This window comes from Phyllostomus hastatus, unplaced genomic scaffold (genome assembly GCF_019186645.2).
Source record: "Phyllostomus hastatus isolate PE091 unplaced genomic scaffold, TTU_PhHast_1.1 phas_contig_98, whole genome shotgun sequence".
Lineage (NCBI taxonomy): Eukaryota > Metazoa > Chordata > Mammalia > Chiroptera > Phyllostomidae > Phyllostomus > Phyllostomus hastatus.
Window position 1 is genome coordinate 9,373,522 of NW_025333999.1, and position 14,867 is coordinate 9,388,388.

The following is a 14,867-nucleotide window of genomic DNA, read 5'->3' on the forward strand; positions in this document are numbered from 1 at the left end:
TAAAATTCATAATTTAGAAGCATACTTAATAACTCATAAAATGTTTACAGTATATTGTTAAGAGAAAAAAGATAGTAGAACTATATGCAAAATACCTCAATTTAAAAAAAATCTCAATTTTCTACATGCATAGAAAAACAGCTTCAAGTATGCAGAACAGTTGATGGGATAATAGTAAGTGATAATTTTCTTCTGAGTGCTTTTAAATTTTTTCCAAATTTTCTTTTTTTAAAAAAGACTTTATTATTTTATTTTATTTTTAGAGAGAGGGGATGGGAAGGAGAGAAACATTGATGTGCCAGAGATACATTTATCAATTGCCTTTTGAAAGCTTTCAAGTGGGGACCTGGCCCACAACCCAGGCATGTGCCCTGACTGGAAACTCAACCTGCAACCTTTGGATTCACAGGCCAGCTCTCAATCCACTGAACCACACCAGCCAGGGCAAATTTTCCAAATTTTCTACAAACAAAAACAAAACAAAAAACGAGGAGCTGCTAAAAGGTTGGTGGACCTCAAATCCAGAAAATGAAATCAAAGCAATTTCATCTAGAGCTCCAGTCATAAGCGAAAGGCCCCTTGTGTGTAGTTCTGCAGGAAATGGGAAGGGTTTTCAGTTAGGTGTGGTTATCACAAAACCAGTAAGAAGAGGAGTTGTAAAAAGTCTGGTTGGAAACCATAAAATACTAATACATTATCATCAAAAATTTTAAGAGCACTACTCAAAAGGATGTGGAAAAACATGCATATTCTTCCATACTACATACATGTACATCCTTAGCAATGATGCATATTAACACAATCCTTTTTGAAAGTAATTTAGCAACATGGACAAAGAGATATAAAATGTGCATGTTCAGCCCTGGCTGGGTGGCTTCGTTGGAGCATCATCCCTTACATCAAAAGGTTAAGGGATCAATCCCTGGTGAGGCAACCAATTGATGTTTCCCTCCCTCCCCTGTCCTCTCTCTCTAAAATCAATAAACATATCCTCAGGTGAGATTTTAAAAATTACTGAAGAAAAAATTACATCTTCTTTTGGCCAGTTATCACAAGTCTGGAAATTTATCCTAGGGTTATAATCCAAAAAAAGAAAAGAATGTCAAGTGCACCAGATGTTCACCACAGCTTCATTTACAAGAGGGAAAAGAAACACTCTAAGTGTCCAAACAGGAAAATAGGCAGATCATGACATAGCCACCTGAGAATTACCCTGTCTTTTGGTACAGCAACAAAGAAATGTTATTTGAAAAGGGAGGGTTCAAATTGTAGTACAATACAGCAGCTTTGTTAAGAAGACTGGAAAATATTACATAAGTTTTAATAGTATTCCATGTGGCATTCTAGCAGACATTTTTTCCTTCCCTCAAACTTTCCCTCATGTTGTTACATGGTTTTCACATGGTGTATTTGTGTGTGTGTGGGGGGGGTGGAGAGGAACTGTAAAGGGCATTTTTTGTTAAATTACAAATGTCGAAGTCACAATAAAAGTTCTTTAAATTCGTCCCTTCCAGTAGAGTAAACTTCGTTTCTCAGGTTCCAGGCTTGGACCAAGAGCCACCTAAGGACCCACAGTCCTGAGTCCAGCGCGGGTACCACTAAGTACTCGCTTGGTCCTCTGCAGAAGCTCCAGAGCTGCCCACACAGAGTCACCTCAGGACCCCACCTAGAATCCATGGAAGGGACCCCCGAGCGAGGGCGAGGCCCCTGCTCAGCGGTGCAGTGACCATTCCAAGGTCACCACCGAGCTCGCAGTCGCCCAGGAATGCCCGACTGCGGTCCGGGTCCCGCTTTCTGGCGGGCGCCCCTCTCCCCATTGCGAGCCCCGACCCCAGTGCCCCATGGCTCCTCGGGGAGAATGCTCACATTGTGCGATGGCGGCCGACGAGGCCCCCAAACCTAAACTGAACGCCTACACGCCCCCTGCCCCGGCCCAAGACCCATGAGGTGTAACCAGGACCAGTCCCCTCTTCCTTTTTCGCCCTCTCAACCCAGCTTTTCCCGACTCCGGGAAGAACCGGGAAGAGAAGGCGGAGGCGAGCGAGGAGCCGCCGGATAAATAGTGTGGCCCGCCCCGCCCACCTACCTCATTTCCGCTCGGCGGCAAGATGGCGGCGCCTAGGCCCCGCCACGCAGACTTCCGCCGCACGCAGAGACCTAGGGCACGCTGCGGGCAGCGCCGGAGCTGAAGTTGGGACCCGCGCTGTGTGGAGTCAGGGTCCCTTGGAGTGCGTGCCTGCTTTGTGCCTGGCGGGGGGGTTTGGAAGGAGGGCCTTCCAAGGGCCTCGCCCGGGGTGGTCCTGGGAGTCGCCACGTGGGATGGGAGGAGCCGAGACTCCGCGGGAGGGACGCACTGACTGGGGGGCGGGTGGCCAGCTGGGTGGGGTTCTGCCCAGGGTCCGCGTGCCCATCTCCTGCATTGACTTTGTTGTCCCTTCCCTCTTCTCTCCCAGGCAACATGTCGGAAGGCAACGCTGCCGGTGAGCCCAGCGCCTCAGGAGGGCCCCGAACCCTCCTCTCCGGGGCTCGGGGGCTTATCGGCCGGCGGCCGGCGCCTCCCCTCACTCCCGGCCGCCTTCCCTCCATCCGCTCCAGGGACCTCACCCTCGGTGGAGTCAAGAAGGTACCCGACTATGTTGAATTCCCGGCCACTGGGGTTCAGTCGATGTTAAGTCCTCACGTGCACCAGGCTTGGTGTTGCATCTCACGGATTTAGTCCCCAGACTTTTCTGCCTGCACATTCTGGGGAGCCCGCCCTACCTGGAAGTCTAGATGCTGCATGCAAGCTGTTGACATGGTTCTCCGAGATGGCTGAAGGGCAGAGAATTTTAATTAGTTCAGAAGCAACTTGAGCAGTGTTTATCAACTTTCTGCATTCGGACAGCATTCAGAAACTTATGAAAGTCACGCAGACATAAACACTGTCGTCAGTTTTAGAGTTCCCAATTTGTCAGGGATCCCATTGCGCACACTGCCGGTCTAGAGCGGAACGAATTCTAGGCATGCCATTAGAGGCTCTGTGGCTTATTCTGTTTATGACTGTACATGTGAAGAGTAACCCTTAAAGTGGGGAAGGAGGGTGATGACAAGCATAAAGCAGACTTTTTTTTAAGAAAGAAAGAGGGAGAGAAACGTCAACGTGTGGTTGCCTCTCATGCGCCCCCTACTGGGGACCTAACCTGGCACCTAAGTATATGCCCTGTTGGGAATCAGGGCCAGTGACCCTTTGGTTCGCAGACGGGCACTCAATTCACTGAGCCACACCAGCCAGGGCAAAGGGGAGCATCCCTGGGTAGGCACGAGCCACCGTTTTTTTTTAGACTTAATTTCCTAGGTAAATTCTGGTGACAGTATAACTTGTCATCTGTGAGTCTTGGCTGATCTCTGTCTTTTCTACTTGAGGTTTTTCCCTATGTTACTGAGGAAAGAAAAAAGAGGTGAGATTAGCTAAATGCCTTTGCTTTTAGAAGACTTGAGAGTTCTACTTTCAGAGGACAGAAACTGAGCAAGCTCTTGAAATGGTTTTGGTGATTGTGTGTGTAGCTGCTGCCACCATGACTCGTCGGTTCCTCCTTTTCAAGCACCTGCCTATCTGTATAAATTTCTGACGCCAGTGTGGAATGAGCAAAAGAGTGGCACGGTGGTCTTGGTCTGTAAAAGATTCCCATAGGGAGTTTTTCCTCTTCCTCTGCTTTGGGATGAGAATTTACCAAATCAGTGACTCCTGTATTTCACTTTCAGAAAACCTTTACCCCAAATATCATCAGTCGGAAAATCAAAGAAGAGTAAGTAGCTGGTGTTCTGAATACTCATTCCTTATTTACTTGCTTGAATTTGGGCCTTTTGGGAAATAACTAGGTATGGGGCTTGGAAATTTAAATTTGTGTATTTAATTCTTTGCACTCCCAGCTCATTGTGATGTGAAAGTTTAAAAAAAAAATATTGATGCCTGGGAGTCCTTTCCAGAAATTGTGATGTAACTTGTTTTCAATGAAACAGAGTGATTGCCTTTTGTAGCCACAGTTGAGAGCCAATAATTTAGACAAAGATGTGTCACATTTTCCCTTAAGTTCAATTACATTACAGTCTTCCCATTTTCAATCAATTAAAAAAAACATTTTGGGGCAGTCTGTAGAATTCAACTTTTGAGTCATAGTTCCAGTGTAGACTCTCAAACAAGAAGGTAAAGTAAAGCAAACTGCAAGGAGTGCCCATTGATGGAGTGGAAAAGGTGGTGGGCGTAGGGTCAGGTTCTGTTTCTCCCGATGTACAATAGTTACTGGCTCAGGTGGAGTGGAGAGCTGTGGGAGGCAGGGCAAGTGAGTGGTTTCCTTTAGTCCCTTCTCTTTTCCAGGCCCAAGGAAGAAGTAATCGTCAAGAAGGAGAAGCGTGAAAGGGACAGAGACCGACAGCGAGAGGGGCATGGGCGGGGCCGGGGTCGCCCAGAAGTGATCCAGTCCCATTCCATCTTTGAACAGGGCCCGGCTGAAATGATGAAGAAAAAGGGTACAAAAGCCACTGGGGCTCTGGGAGGAAGGGCTCAGTGGATTTCAGTTTGGACTGCCCGAGAGAAGGGCACAGGCAGTGGATAGCCCCTGCTCCTAATTTTATTTTCCTTGCTGTTGTCCTCTTCCTTACACCCGGTGACTGGGGTGATTTCCCGCAGGGAACTGGGATAAGACAGTGGATGTGTCGGACATGGGGCCTTCTCATATCATCAACATCAAAAAAGAGAAGAGAGAGACAGATGAAGAAACAAAACAGATCCTGTGCATGCTAGAGAAGGACGATGTAGGTACCAGCAGGCTGAGGGGGAGTGGGACTCCTATATGGCTGTGGAAAGGGCCCAAGGAAGCCAGGGCGGGGGGAAGAATTGCTCTCTGATATCCTAGAATCCTGGTGAGCAGCAGGAATCTTCAGTTAGCAAAGGGCTAAAGTGGCCTTGGCCGGGTGGCTCAGTTGGGGCATCATCCCGTAAACCAAAAGATTGCTGGTATGATTCCCAGTCAGGGTGCATAACCAGGTTGCAGGTTTGATCCTCAGTTGGGGACACGTACAGCACATTCAGAAGGCAGCCAATTGATGTTTCCCACTCCCTCTCTCTCTCCCTTCCCCAGCTCTCCCTCTTTCTCCCTCCTCCCCTCTAAAATCAATGAGCCTATCCTTGGGTGATGATTAAAAATAATAATAAAGGAGAGGGCTGAGGTGGGCTGCAGTCCCGATGTGTGTGTATGCTGGCCAGGCCGTGTGAACCGTTGACTTCCTTGGCAGTTCATCGATGACCCTGGGTTGAGGAACGACACTCGAAACATGCCTGTACAGCTGCCTCTGGCTCACTCTGGGTGGCTGTTCAAGGAAGAAAATGAAGAACCAGATGTTAAACCTTGGCTGGCTGGCTCCAAGGAAGATGACATGGAGGTGGACATGCCTGTTGTGAAAGGTACCCTGTGTCAGTTAATACCTCACCTCCTTCTCTGTGGCTTCCCACCCCCATCCCACTTATAGGCCACCTGGATTACTGCTGGTAAGCAGGTCCCCTCCCATTCCAGCTGTAAAATACATGGCCTGAACAAAGATGCTAAAGTTGCACTCTCAGAAGTTTCGCGCCGACAGGTTCTGGTGGGCCTAGCCACAGATACCCCTCATCAGATAAGTCACACAATTCCTCTGCACAACCCATGTTTCCCTCCAGCTTCCTGGCTGAGGGACGGTGAAGCAGTTGCGGGGGAAGGGATGGGTGCAATGAGATGACATAGAGGGTGACCACTTAATAGCCCTTCTGTTTGTGTTACTTTGGGCAGTGAAAGAGGAACCACAAGATGAAGAGGAGGAGGCCAAGATGAAGGCTCCTCCCAGAGCAGCCAGAAAGACCCCGGGCCTCCCAAAGGACATATCTGTGGCAGAGCTGCTCAGGGAGCTGAGTCTCACACAGGAGGATGAGCTGCTGTTCCTGCAGCTGCCAGACACGCTCCCGGGCCAGCCGCCGACTCAGGACGTCAAGCCTATCAAGACAGAGGTGCAGAGTGAGGATGGACAGATGGTGGTTGTGAAACAGGAGAAAGACCGGGTATGCTCAGGAATGAGTTCTGTGAAATTGTGTGTGGGGCGGCCCATCAGGAAGGGAAGCAGAGACCTGTAGGGTATGCTACCCAAGCTTAATTGCAAGAATAATAGGTGTTTGTTCTTTCACCCCATAAAGGACTCAGGGCTTTGTGCTTTAGCCTCGATTATATGTGTGTTTACTTTCTATAGTAAAATGCTGGAACATACACAAATGAGAGAACATAAACCCTTGTGTGCCATTACCCAGTATCAGCAGTTATTAATACTTTGTTTATTGGTTTGCTGTGGGTTTTTATAACCGCTGGCAAGCAGCCCCAGGGAAAGGCCCTCTTTAGGGAGCTTATGCTAGCCTTTGCTGCTGACCCCTTTGGGAAAGGGTTCATTCATGAAGCATGGTGAAATAGCTCCTTACCCCGTTTCCATCCCCTGACTCTCTTCCCAGGAGGCCAGGCTGGCGGAGAATGCTTGTACCCTGGCTGACCTGACAGAGGGCCAGGTTGGCAAGCTGCTGATCCGCAAGTCAGGAAAGGTGCAGCTGCTCCTGGGCAAGGTGACTCTGGACGTAACAATGGGAACCGCCTGCTCTTTCCTGCAGGTGAGAGCCCTTAAGGTCAAGGGCAGAGGCTCTTTGAGAGGTTGAGCCTTGTTGAATAATCAGTGCTGAATGAGGGAGAAGGGTTTTGGGGATTATCACATTAAAATCAGGACTGGTTGGTGGTGTGGCACTTTTGATTCTCATCGCCTTCTCTGTGGATTGGCAGGAGCTGGTGTCCGTGGGCCTTGGAGACAGTAGGACAGGGGAGATGACAGTCCTGGGACACATAAAGCACAAACTTGTTTGTTCCCCTGATTTTGAATCCCTCTTGGATCATAAACACCGGTAAGAAGAGCAGATGGAGGATGCTGGTGGCCGTGCCCAAGGCTGTTGCATGCTCCAGACGTTTTGCTGTAAAATCTGTGCCACCCAGAAGGGACCTGTTCAGCCCACCCACTCGTTCCAGTCTTTGGCAGCCATTGTCCCAGTTTTTCCCACAGTGTGGATACTGCATGTCCTTGCTGCTGGGGGACTTGTCCCTTCTATTTATTTTTGTATTTATGTCTTATCTCTTCAACCGACTGCACCTTCCCCGGGGAGGGGAAGGGTCTGTGGAAGAGGACAGGCTCCTTCCCTCGGTGGGAAGTGGTGGAAGGACTGCTGCTGCTGCACTCGCTCCCCCCTCCCTCCCGAGGGCAGTGGAGGAGGGCATAGAACAAGCAGGGAGTCTTTGTGTCTGAGACTCCACACTTGGGCCCAGCTCTGTCAGAAACTAGCTGTGTGACCTTGGACAAACTACCTAACCTTTCTGAGCCTCATTTGCCTCATCCAACTAAAACGAGGATAATACCTACCTCACGAGGTTGGTGTGAGGATTATATGGAATGTTGTAGATGAAATCTCTTGCACAAGGCCAGACATACACAGTAGACGCTCAATAAATGTTAGTTTCCCTTCCCTTTGCCTGAGTCTGTTTTCAAACAAGATAAGAGATTCTAAGAATCTGTTGGAGGAAGTGAACAGAGTGGCTTTGTCTGTGCATTCTTACTCTAAGTTGCTTGCCCCCAGGCCTGAGACTCTGAAGGTGCAGGTTCACATCCTTCTATGCCCTTTCCCCCCTGAGCACTCTTAGCTGAGTGCTTGCTGTGCATTGCTGTGGGGTGCTGGCTATAGGTAGGTTCTACCAAAAGAAGAAGTCAGACTCCTCTCAGCACCCTTCATGACACGGTGGTCCCAGGACTTGTTTCCCCTGCCCACTCCTCTGCAATAAGTAGCAGCACTCTAGATTCCATTAAAGTTTTCTCAAAAGAGCAATTAATCATTCTCTTAGGGAGTTATCACTATCTTAAGTCAAATACTGCTGGAGAGCAACCCTTCGCAAGACAGAAGTCAGGTGTATTAAATAATGGCCTCTGAGATTTGACATGAGCTCCCCCTTCAAAAGCTTTGAACCTGAGAGGCACACCTCTGTCTCCTGCACTAGCACCCCCAGGCTTGCCTGTTTGGCTTGGATCTCAGTCCCCGCAGCCATGCTAGCCTTTTAATGTGTGGTCTGTGCTCTTGTTCTTCTCACCAGGTCATCACACTTGGTCCTTCTCCACCCCCGCCCATTGTCCCAAGCCACAAGGGCAGGGTTTTTCCCTGGTTCAGCAGGGCAGGGTTGGGGGCATCTTAGAGGTCAGGGTAAGTCTGCAGCAGCGTCTGGTTATTAGGTGCTGATGTCACAGCTCCCCTTGCTGTGAGCCTGGCAGATCGCCTGGGGAACAGGTGGGCCACGATAAGAATGCATCCTCCTGCCTTACAGGTAACCTCAGGGGTTTTAGATGGATATGCCTGCCATTAGTGTCATCTGTGGTCATAGCTGGGGTTTTTCCTACATGGATCCCCTTAAGCTGCCTAGCCAGCTGTGAGAGGATTCAACAGTCACCCCGTTGCCACCTCTGTAGCCAAGAACTCACAGGAGCACTGTGGTGTGATCTGGGTTCCTCTTTGCAGAAGACTAGAGCAGAGGTTCCTTGCAGACAGGTGTGTAGAAACCCTGTTCAAGTCTAAGGCTGAGCTATGAGGAGCCCACTGCTTTTGTTCTCTGGTCTTGGATGCTTTCCTCTTATAAATAGCTAATCCCCTGCCAGTGGGTCTTCCTCATAATCCTCTCTTCTGTTTCTGTGGTTCAAAAATAACACTTCTGCTTTTTTAGGTTAAACCAAGTCCCAGTCTCCTTAGATGTTTGGTGTTTTTCAGTCTTCAGTTCTTTGACTATTCCCAGAAAGCTGAGCAGGAGCATGTACCACTTTCACCCTCACCATTGCACCGTTTCAGGTCTGCAGGACCTGTGTCTGTCCGCTGATAACACACATTGGATGTCGTCAGTACAAGTGTGGAAGAAGGCCAAGGCAAGTCTGTTTTCTTGGCTGAGCCTCTGGAACAAATTTCTACCAACAAAATTAATGCAAATAACAGGAGTTAAAATCCCAAAGCGATGTTCTTATGTGGGTGCAAATGTAGTATTACTTTCCGCATCCATGTGTGCATTTTGTTCAGGCTCCGCAAGGGGGAACTATAGGCTTGATCATTTCTTAATGACATGGTTAAGTGACAGATGTGGGCTCTAGAGTTAGGATTGGGCTTGAATTCAACTCCACCAGTCACTTTGGAGAAAATCACTTACCTTACCTAAGCTCGGTTTTATTTACTTTCCACAAAAAGATAACAGCAGCTTTTTTGGTAGGGTTGCTTTTCAGTTAGAGTGGGCTTAAAGCATTTATTTGGTGCTAGACAGAAAAATGCTCCTATCAGGATGTGGTCTGCACAAGTAATAGGAAACTAGGCTGACAGGAACATCAGCTGCTTAACTACCCCATGTAACAAGAAGTCTTCAGGTAGGGAGTTGCAAAAAATTGGTTAGTAGCCAAATCCTCATCAAGGGTTTTTTGGATCTGCCCTGGCTGGTGTGGTTTGGTTGGTTGGAGCATCATCCCATGCACCAAAACGTTGTAGGTTCAATTCTCAGTTGGGGCACATACCTAGTTTGCATGTTTGATGCCCAGTTGGGGCGCATGTGGGGTGGGGTGGGGTGGGGGGCAGCCAATTGATGTTTCTCTCCCTCTCCCCGACCCCTTCCTTTCTCTCTAGAAGCAATGAGAAAAAAGTCCTTAGGTGATGATTTTTAAAAATACAGATTTTCCTGGATCCATTTGTTCTGCCATCCTCAGTGTTGCAAAGTGGCTGCTACAGCCCAGCATTATTTCTTCCAATGACAGTGCCCAAAGACACAGCAGGAAGCAAAGTAAAAGGCAGTAAAGGAGCTTTCTCATTATGACCCTATCAGGGAGGCATAGTTTTCAGAAGCCCAAAGGGACTTGCCCCTGTGTCTCCCTGACGGAGCTGAGCCACATACCCACCCTTAGGGCACTGGCAATGAAGGACGGTGGACCAGCGTTCTCCCCTGTCACTGGGCACCCTGCTGCCTGACATGGGGTCTTGTTCATCCGGAAGAAGCAGGAATGACGGACAGTCCGTGAGCCGCTGTGATGTTCAGAAACTACTGTCATTGCAGTAACATCAAAGTGTGTCTAGATAGAATTTTTGGGAACGCTCAATTACCTTTTATTCTATAAAACAAGATTTAACATTTAGTGCACGTTCTTTCAGACTCCAAAACTGTATACTATGAATGATAGTTTTATCATGCCTTATCTCACCCCAAAATAGAAATAGTGCTGCCAAGTTAAGGAGCACCTTGCACTTCAGATACTTGTGAGCAAGCTGAAAGGGGCCGTGTCCTCTAATCCTCACAGACCTACCGACCCACGTGGTCCAATTGAACCACTTGACCTCAAATGTTCCCCCTGGGGTGGGGTAATCGTAGACATTTTTGGGAATGGCTTTTGCACTGCACCGCACAGCAGTGGCAGCTCTGCTAGAGTGTACCTGTGGACTGTCCAGTTTCACCCAACAATCACCAGTCTCGGGACACTTTGGTTCTCCCATTTTTTTCACTATTTAATAAGTTATGTGATAAACACTCATTGTTAAATTGTTGCCAGTATCCTCAATTATTACCTTAGGATTCTTCATTAAAAATAGCTTTGCTGAATCAAACCCTGTGACATCTTCACCTCCAGACCACTTGCCCCACTTCACATGCCCATCAACAGTGTGGAAGAGTTGCTCTTGCACCTAGAAGGGTAGATATATCATCACCATGTTGTTTTTGAACTATAAATGCATTGAGTAAAAAGATGCTGAGTAGGAGGCCTGACCTGTACTCACCCCTCTGAAGAGATTACTGTTCTCTCTCTTCCCTCTGTCAGACCTCAGAGGGGCTGACATGTGAAGAGCGCTCTGCGCCTGAGGTTGGGGTGCATGCTTTCCAAAGCCAGTTGTGTTTCTCCCAAGCTCGCATTTCCCGGTTGTATTCATGGTCATAATTAATAATTCAATGAAACATTGTATGAAATAGTAAGATATGAGGGCTGAAAGAGTTTTTGATGAAAATGAGATAAATACTTTAATTGAATATGTAAGTTGGTAAACTCTAAGTGCTAAAAGAAAGTTCTTATTTCTATGGAAACTAAGGTAAGTGCTTTGAAAAGACTTAATACAATGAGTTGCTCAAAACTACCATAGCATTAAGTTTAGGCGAGATAAATGGAAAGATGGGGAAATCGTAAACATCCAGGGCAACTCTGCCTTCATATTGCTTCTCATTCTTTTGGAGAACCCCAAACTGGTGATCCTAGCAGTGCATCATGGGCATGGGTAGTTTCTGTGGAGTGCTAATCCGTGGAGCCACACTCAGAGAAAAGGACTTGCCCTACACCAAAAGACCAGTGGATGCACGACCATTTATAAGCGATTGATTAAAAGAAGATATTTAAAATAGATAGTTTTTCTTGTTAAAATTTTTTTCTCCAAAATATCAGTTAAGATTAGGTTCAGCTATAGGAAATAGAACCCCAAAATAAGTGACTTTAACAGATAGCATTTTATTTTCTCTTGTGAAAACCTCAAGAGTCACAGTATGAGCTCGTATGGCAGCTCTGCTCCACCAAGCCCTAGGGGTCTCCGGCTCCCATCAGCTTAACCTGCCCGTGGTATCTAGGCTGTGGCCCAGATCCTCATGTTGCTGCTGGGGGACCAGAGCTCCAGGCATTGTGTTCCACCCCAGGCAGCCAGATGAGTGGAAGTTTCATATCCTCTACATAACGGGGGGTGTCTCATACCTCCTTTCAGGAAGGTTCCTGGGAGCTGTCCCATACATTTATGATTACATGCCATGGTCCAGAGAGCAGGGACACAGTCAACCCTTACCTTTATCCTGAACGAGCAAGTATCCCCCTAAAAGTCAGGGCTCATTATCATGGGAGAAACGAAGGGCAGACACAGGGCCAACCAGCAGCCCCTGTCATATCTATTTAATTTTAAGAGTAACTGACCAGCCCTGGCTGGTGTGGCTCAGTGGATTGAGTGCCGGCCTGTAAACCAAAGGATTGCTGGTTCGATTCCAAGTCAGGGCACATGCCTGGGTTGCCAGCTAGGACCCCAGTGGCGAGTACATGAGAGGCAACCACTCATTGATGTTTCTCTCCCTCTCTTTCTCTCCACCTTCCCCTCTCTCTAAAAATAGATAAATCTTAAAACGAATAACTGAACAACCACTGGTCCCAACTGTGACAGAGAAGAGCTACAATGTGCCTCATTTACATAAGCACACCCTCAACTGCAGGGTAGATACACAAGCAGCTGTAACCACTTCCTGGCACTCATTGTCAGTGCCCTTGCCCTGCCTGTCTTACTCATCTGACAAAACCCCACTTTTGAGTAAGTCTGCATCTCTGCTGGCTCAGCATCTGCCCTGAGGGCTTCTACTTGGCTGGAGAAACACCCACAACCAAGGGGAGTGGTCTCACCTTGAGACCGATAATCTACTACATTTTCCTTGTCCATTTACTCCCCATTACCCAGACAGCATTCACCCCCTCCCTCTTTTGGTTAAATCCAACATTCAGTGATTGTTACTTTGATTAAACTAATATGTTCATAGCCAAGCCCACATTTATATGATTACATTTCTCTTCTTGTAAATTGTAGTCCCCAATGTGTTAAACATTTCCTCATTTAAAAAGTTTGTTTAGTTTTCTATGTAGTAAATGCAGATTTTCTCCAGGTATCCACCAGAGCTACTGAGTTCCTTTTAACCTGGTCCCTCTCAGTGAGGCAATCCCTCCAGTGCACTGCTCCCCTGGAGCCCTCAGATGGCCCTCGCCACACAGGGCTGTTGTGCTGGACTCCCCTTGACCCTGACTGGGAGAGTCCCTCTGAGTCTTTTGTGTTGAGTCTTCTACTTCCTAGTTCCCATTTCCTCTCCCCATTTTTTCATTTATTCCCTCTTTCCACATTTTTCAGTATTTCCTAAGAAAGCATATTTGGCAAGTGAGTTGTTTAAAATGTCTTTATATGATCATACGTGATTAATAGTTTGGCTGGGTATGGAATTCCTAGTCTAAAATCATTCTACCTCATCGCTTCTCAGCCTTTTGGCTAAGATCAAGTGTAGTATCTGTTCTTATCAGTTTAAAATCATTCTACCTCAGAGGTTTGAAGTTTTTGTCCTACCATTTTCTAGCTTCCAGTGTTACTGTTGAGAAAGTAATTGCTTTCATTTCTAATATTTTGTGATCTGTTTCTTCTTTTTGGAAGGTTTTAGTAACTTTTTATCCTGGGTGCTATGCTTGGGAGGCTGCTAGGACAGGTCATTCATCTTCTCAATCTCAAAGCAGTTTCAGAATTGCAGGCAGAGAACAGAAATGTCACAGGTATCCCAGGGAAAGGGTTGGATAATTCCAGAGGAAATTGTAGCAGTGGCCACTTGAAAGGCGTGCATAGGCCAAGACCTGCTGGGTCAGGTCTGCTCTCTGAGCTGGTTGGTCCCTTCTGACCCTCCTTGGCTTCCAGTGAAGAGGTTTCACTGAGTTCCCAGGCACCTTGTGGGGGACTTACTTGACTTCCACTTTACAGTTTTATCCTAATTAACAGTCACATTTTTTCAGAGAACCCTTTGTCAAAACCTGAGGGATTTTTGGTGTTTTTCTTTTCCTCTTGTTGCCCGTGGTGTTGGCGGGTAAAGTGGACTTTGGTTCTTGAGTTTGGCAAAGAAAGAATTCAGGCCCAAGAACTCAAAAGAAAAAGTTTATTTAGAAAGTTGCAGAGGTAGAAGAAGTGAGCCAGCAGGACTGCGTGGGCTCAGGAAACAAGTACAGAAGCAAAAGAAGGACCCTTGGAGCTTAGGAGAGGGAAAGGCAAAGGAAATGTCCCTGGGGGGGAAAGAGAGGGGGAAGTGAGAGACACAGGCGTGCTCCCCAGAGGGAGAGTGGCAGGGAGCACCTCCTGACGCCTTTTCCTAAGTTCCCAGTCCCCCAGCACCTCTCTCCTCTCACTGTCACCTGATGACCCTGCTTCCCGTGCGTTAAGAGAACAGGAGCAATGGAGAGAACATCGTGTTCTCCCTGCCACATCTCGCCGTCTGTTTGCATCACTGTCTGTTTGCATCACAGCCTTTCTCCTGTCACTGAGGGTGAAGTGTGGTCCTCTGAGACCAGGCCCTTCACTGGGCACTGGATTCTGACCCCTCTTGCCTACTCAAGGATATTGCTCAGCAGCCCCCTGCACAAGTGTTAGCACACGTGTGCAAGCACACACAGGCACACTCCAGTTTCCCTCTATTAGATCAGCCTCACAGGATACAAGGAGGCTCCTATGGATCCATCTGGAACACAACCAATTTCTTGGAGACAACCAATTGTCTCCAAGCCTGATGTCCAACCGCCTACTCTCCCGTCCCCTCCTGGATGTCTATTAAGCAACTCAACCCTAACTACCAATTTTGGGAAATACAGGGCCCAAAATAACCCATGTGAGTCCAGTCAGCAAAATCCTGCCTGTGTCAACAGGACAAGTGACTTAGTTTCTTCCAGGAACAAATTGTAAGGGGAAAAGGGGGGAAGAATGAAGGAAGAAGCCATAGATTATAAGACATTTAAGAGCTAATGGCATTCAGTGGCAGTGTAGGGACATTGTTTAGATGCTGATTCTGAGAACTGCAGGAAACTCAGCTTGGAGATTGCATCCAAAGCCCTGCACCAAGTCTATACCAGTCTGTAATGCAGCTTCTGGCAGCTTAAGGCCACATCCCTGGGACAACCCAGTCTCTTCTGAGTTTCTGTTTGAAAAATATCAGAACTGTCAAAGAAATCGCTGTTCGTGCCAG

The 14,867-nt window shown here is 47.6% G+C and overlaps 1 protein-coding gene and 1 pseudogene across 2 annotated transcripts; both read left to right on the forward strand.

The window, feature by feature from the left end:
• The first annotated feature begins 2,091 nt into the window (after positions 1–2,091).
• Positions 2,092–7,557, forward strand: POLR3D (RNA polymerase III subunit D). Of its 2 annotated transcripts, none has more exons than XM_045853141.1 (9): positions 2,092–2,228; positions 2,454–2,623; positions 3,742–3,785; positions 4,355–4,506; positions 4,667–4,791; positions 5,272–5,440; positions 5,802–6,067; positions 6,506–6,658; positions 6,825–7,557. In XM_045853141.1, exons 2-9 carry the CDS (start codon positions 2,459–2,461, stop codon positions 6,945–6,947), a joined length of 1,197 nt encoding a protein of 398 aa, XP_045709097.1. In that variant the 5' UTR covers positions 2,092–2,228; positions 2,454–2,458; the 3' UTR covers positions 6,948–7,557. The 2 variants fall into 2 exon arrangements, with proteins under 2 accessions (XP_045709097.1, XP_045709098.1); XM_045853142.1 differs by having other exon boundaries at positions 2,103–2,212.
• A 5,564-nt stretch (positions 7,558–13,121) lies between these two features.
• On the forward strand, positions 13,122–13,221 carry LOC123828647 (annotated as a pseudogene).
• Positions 13,222–14,867: the final 1,646 nt, after the last annotated feature.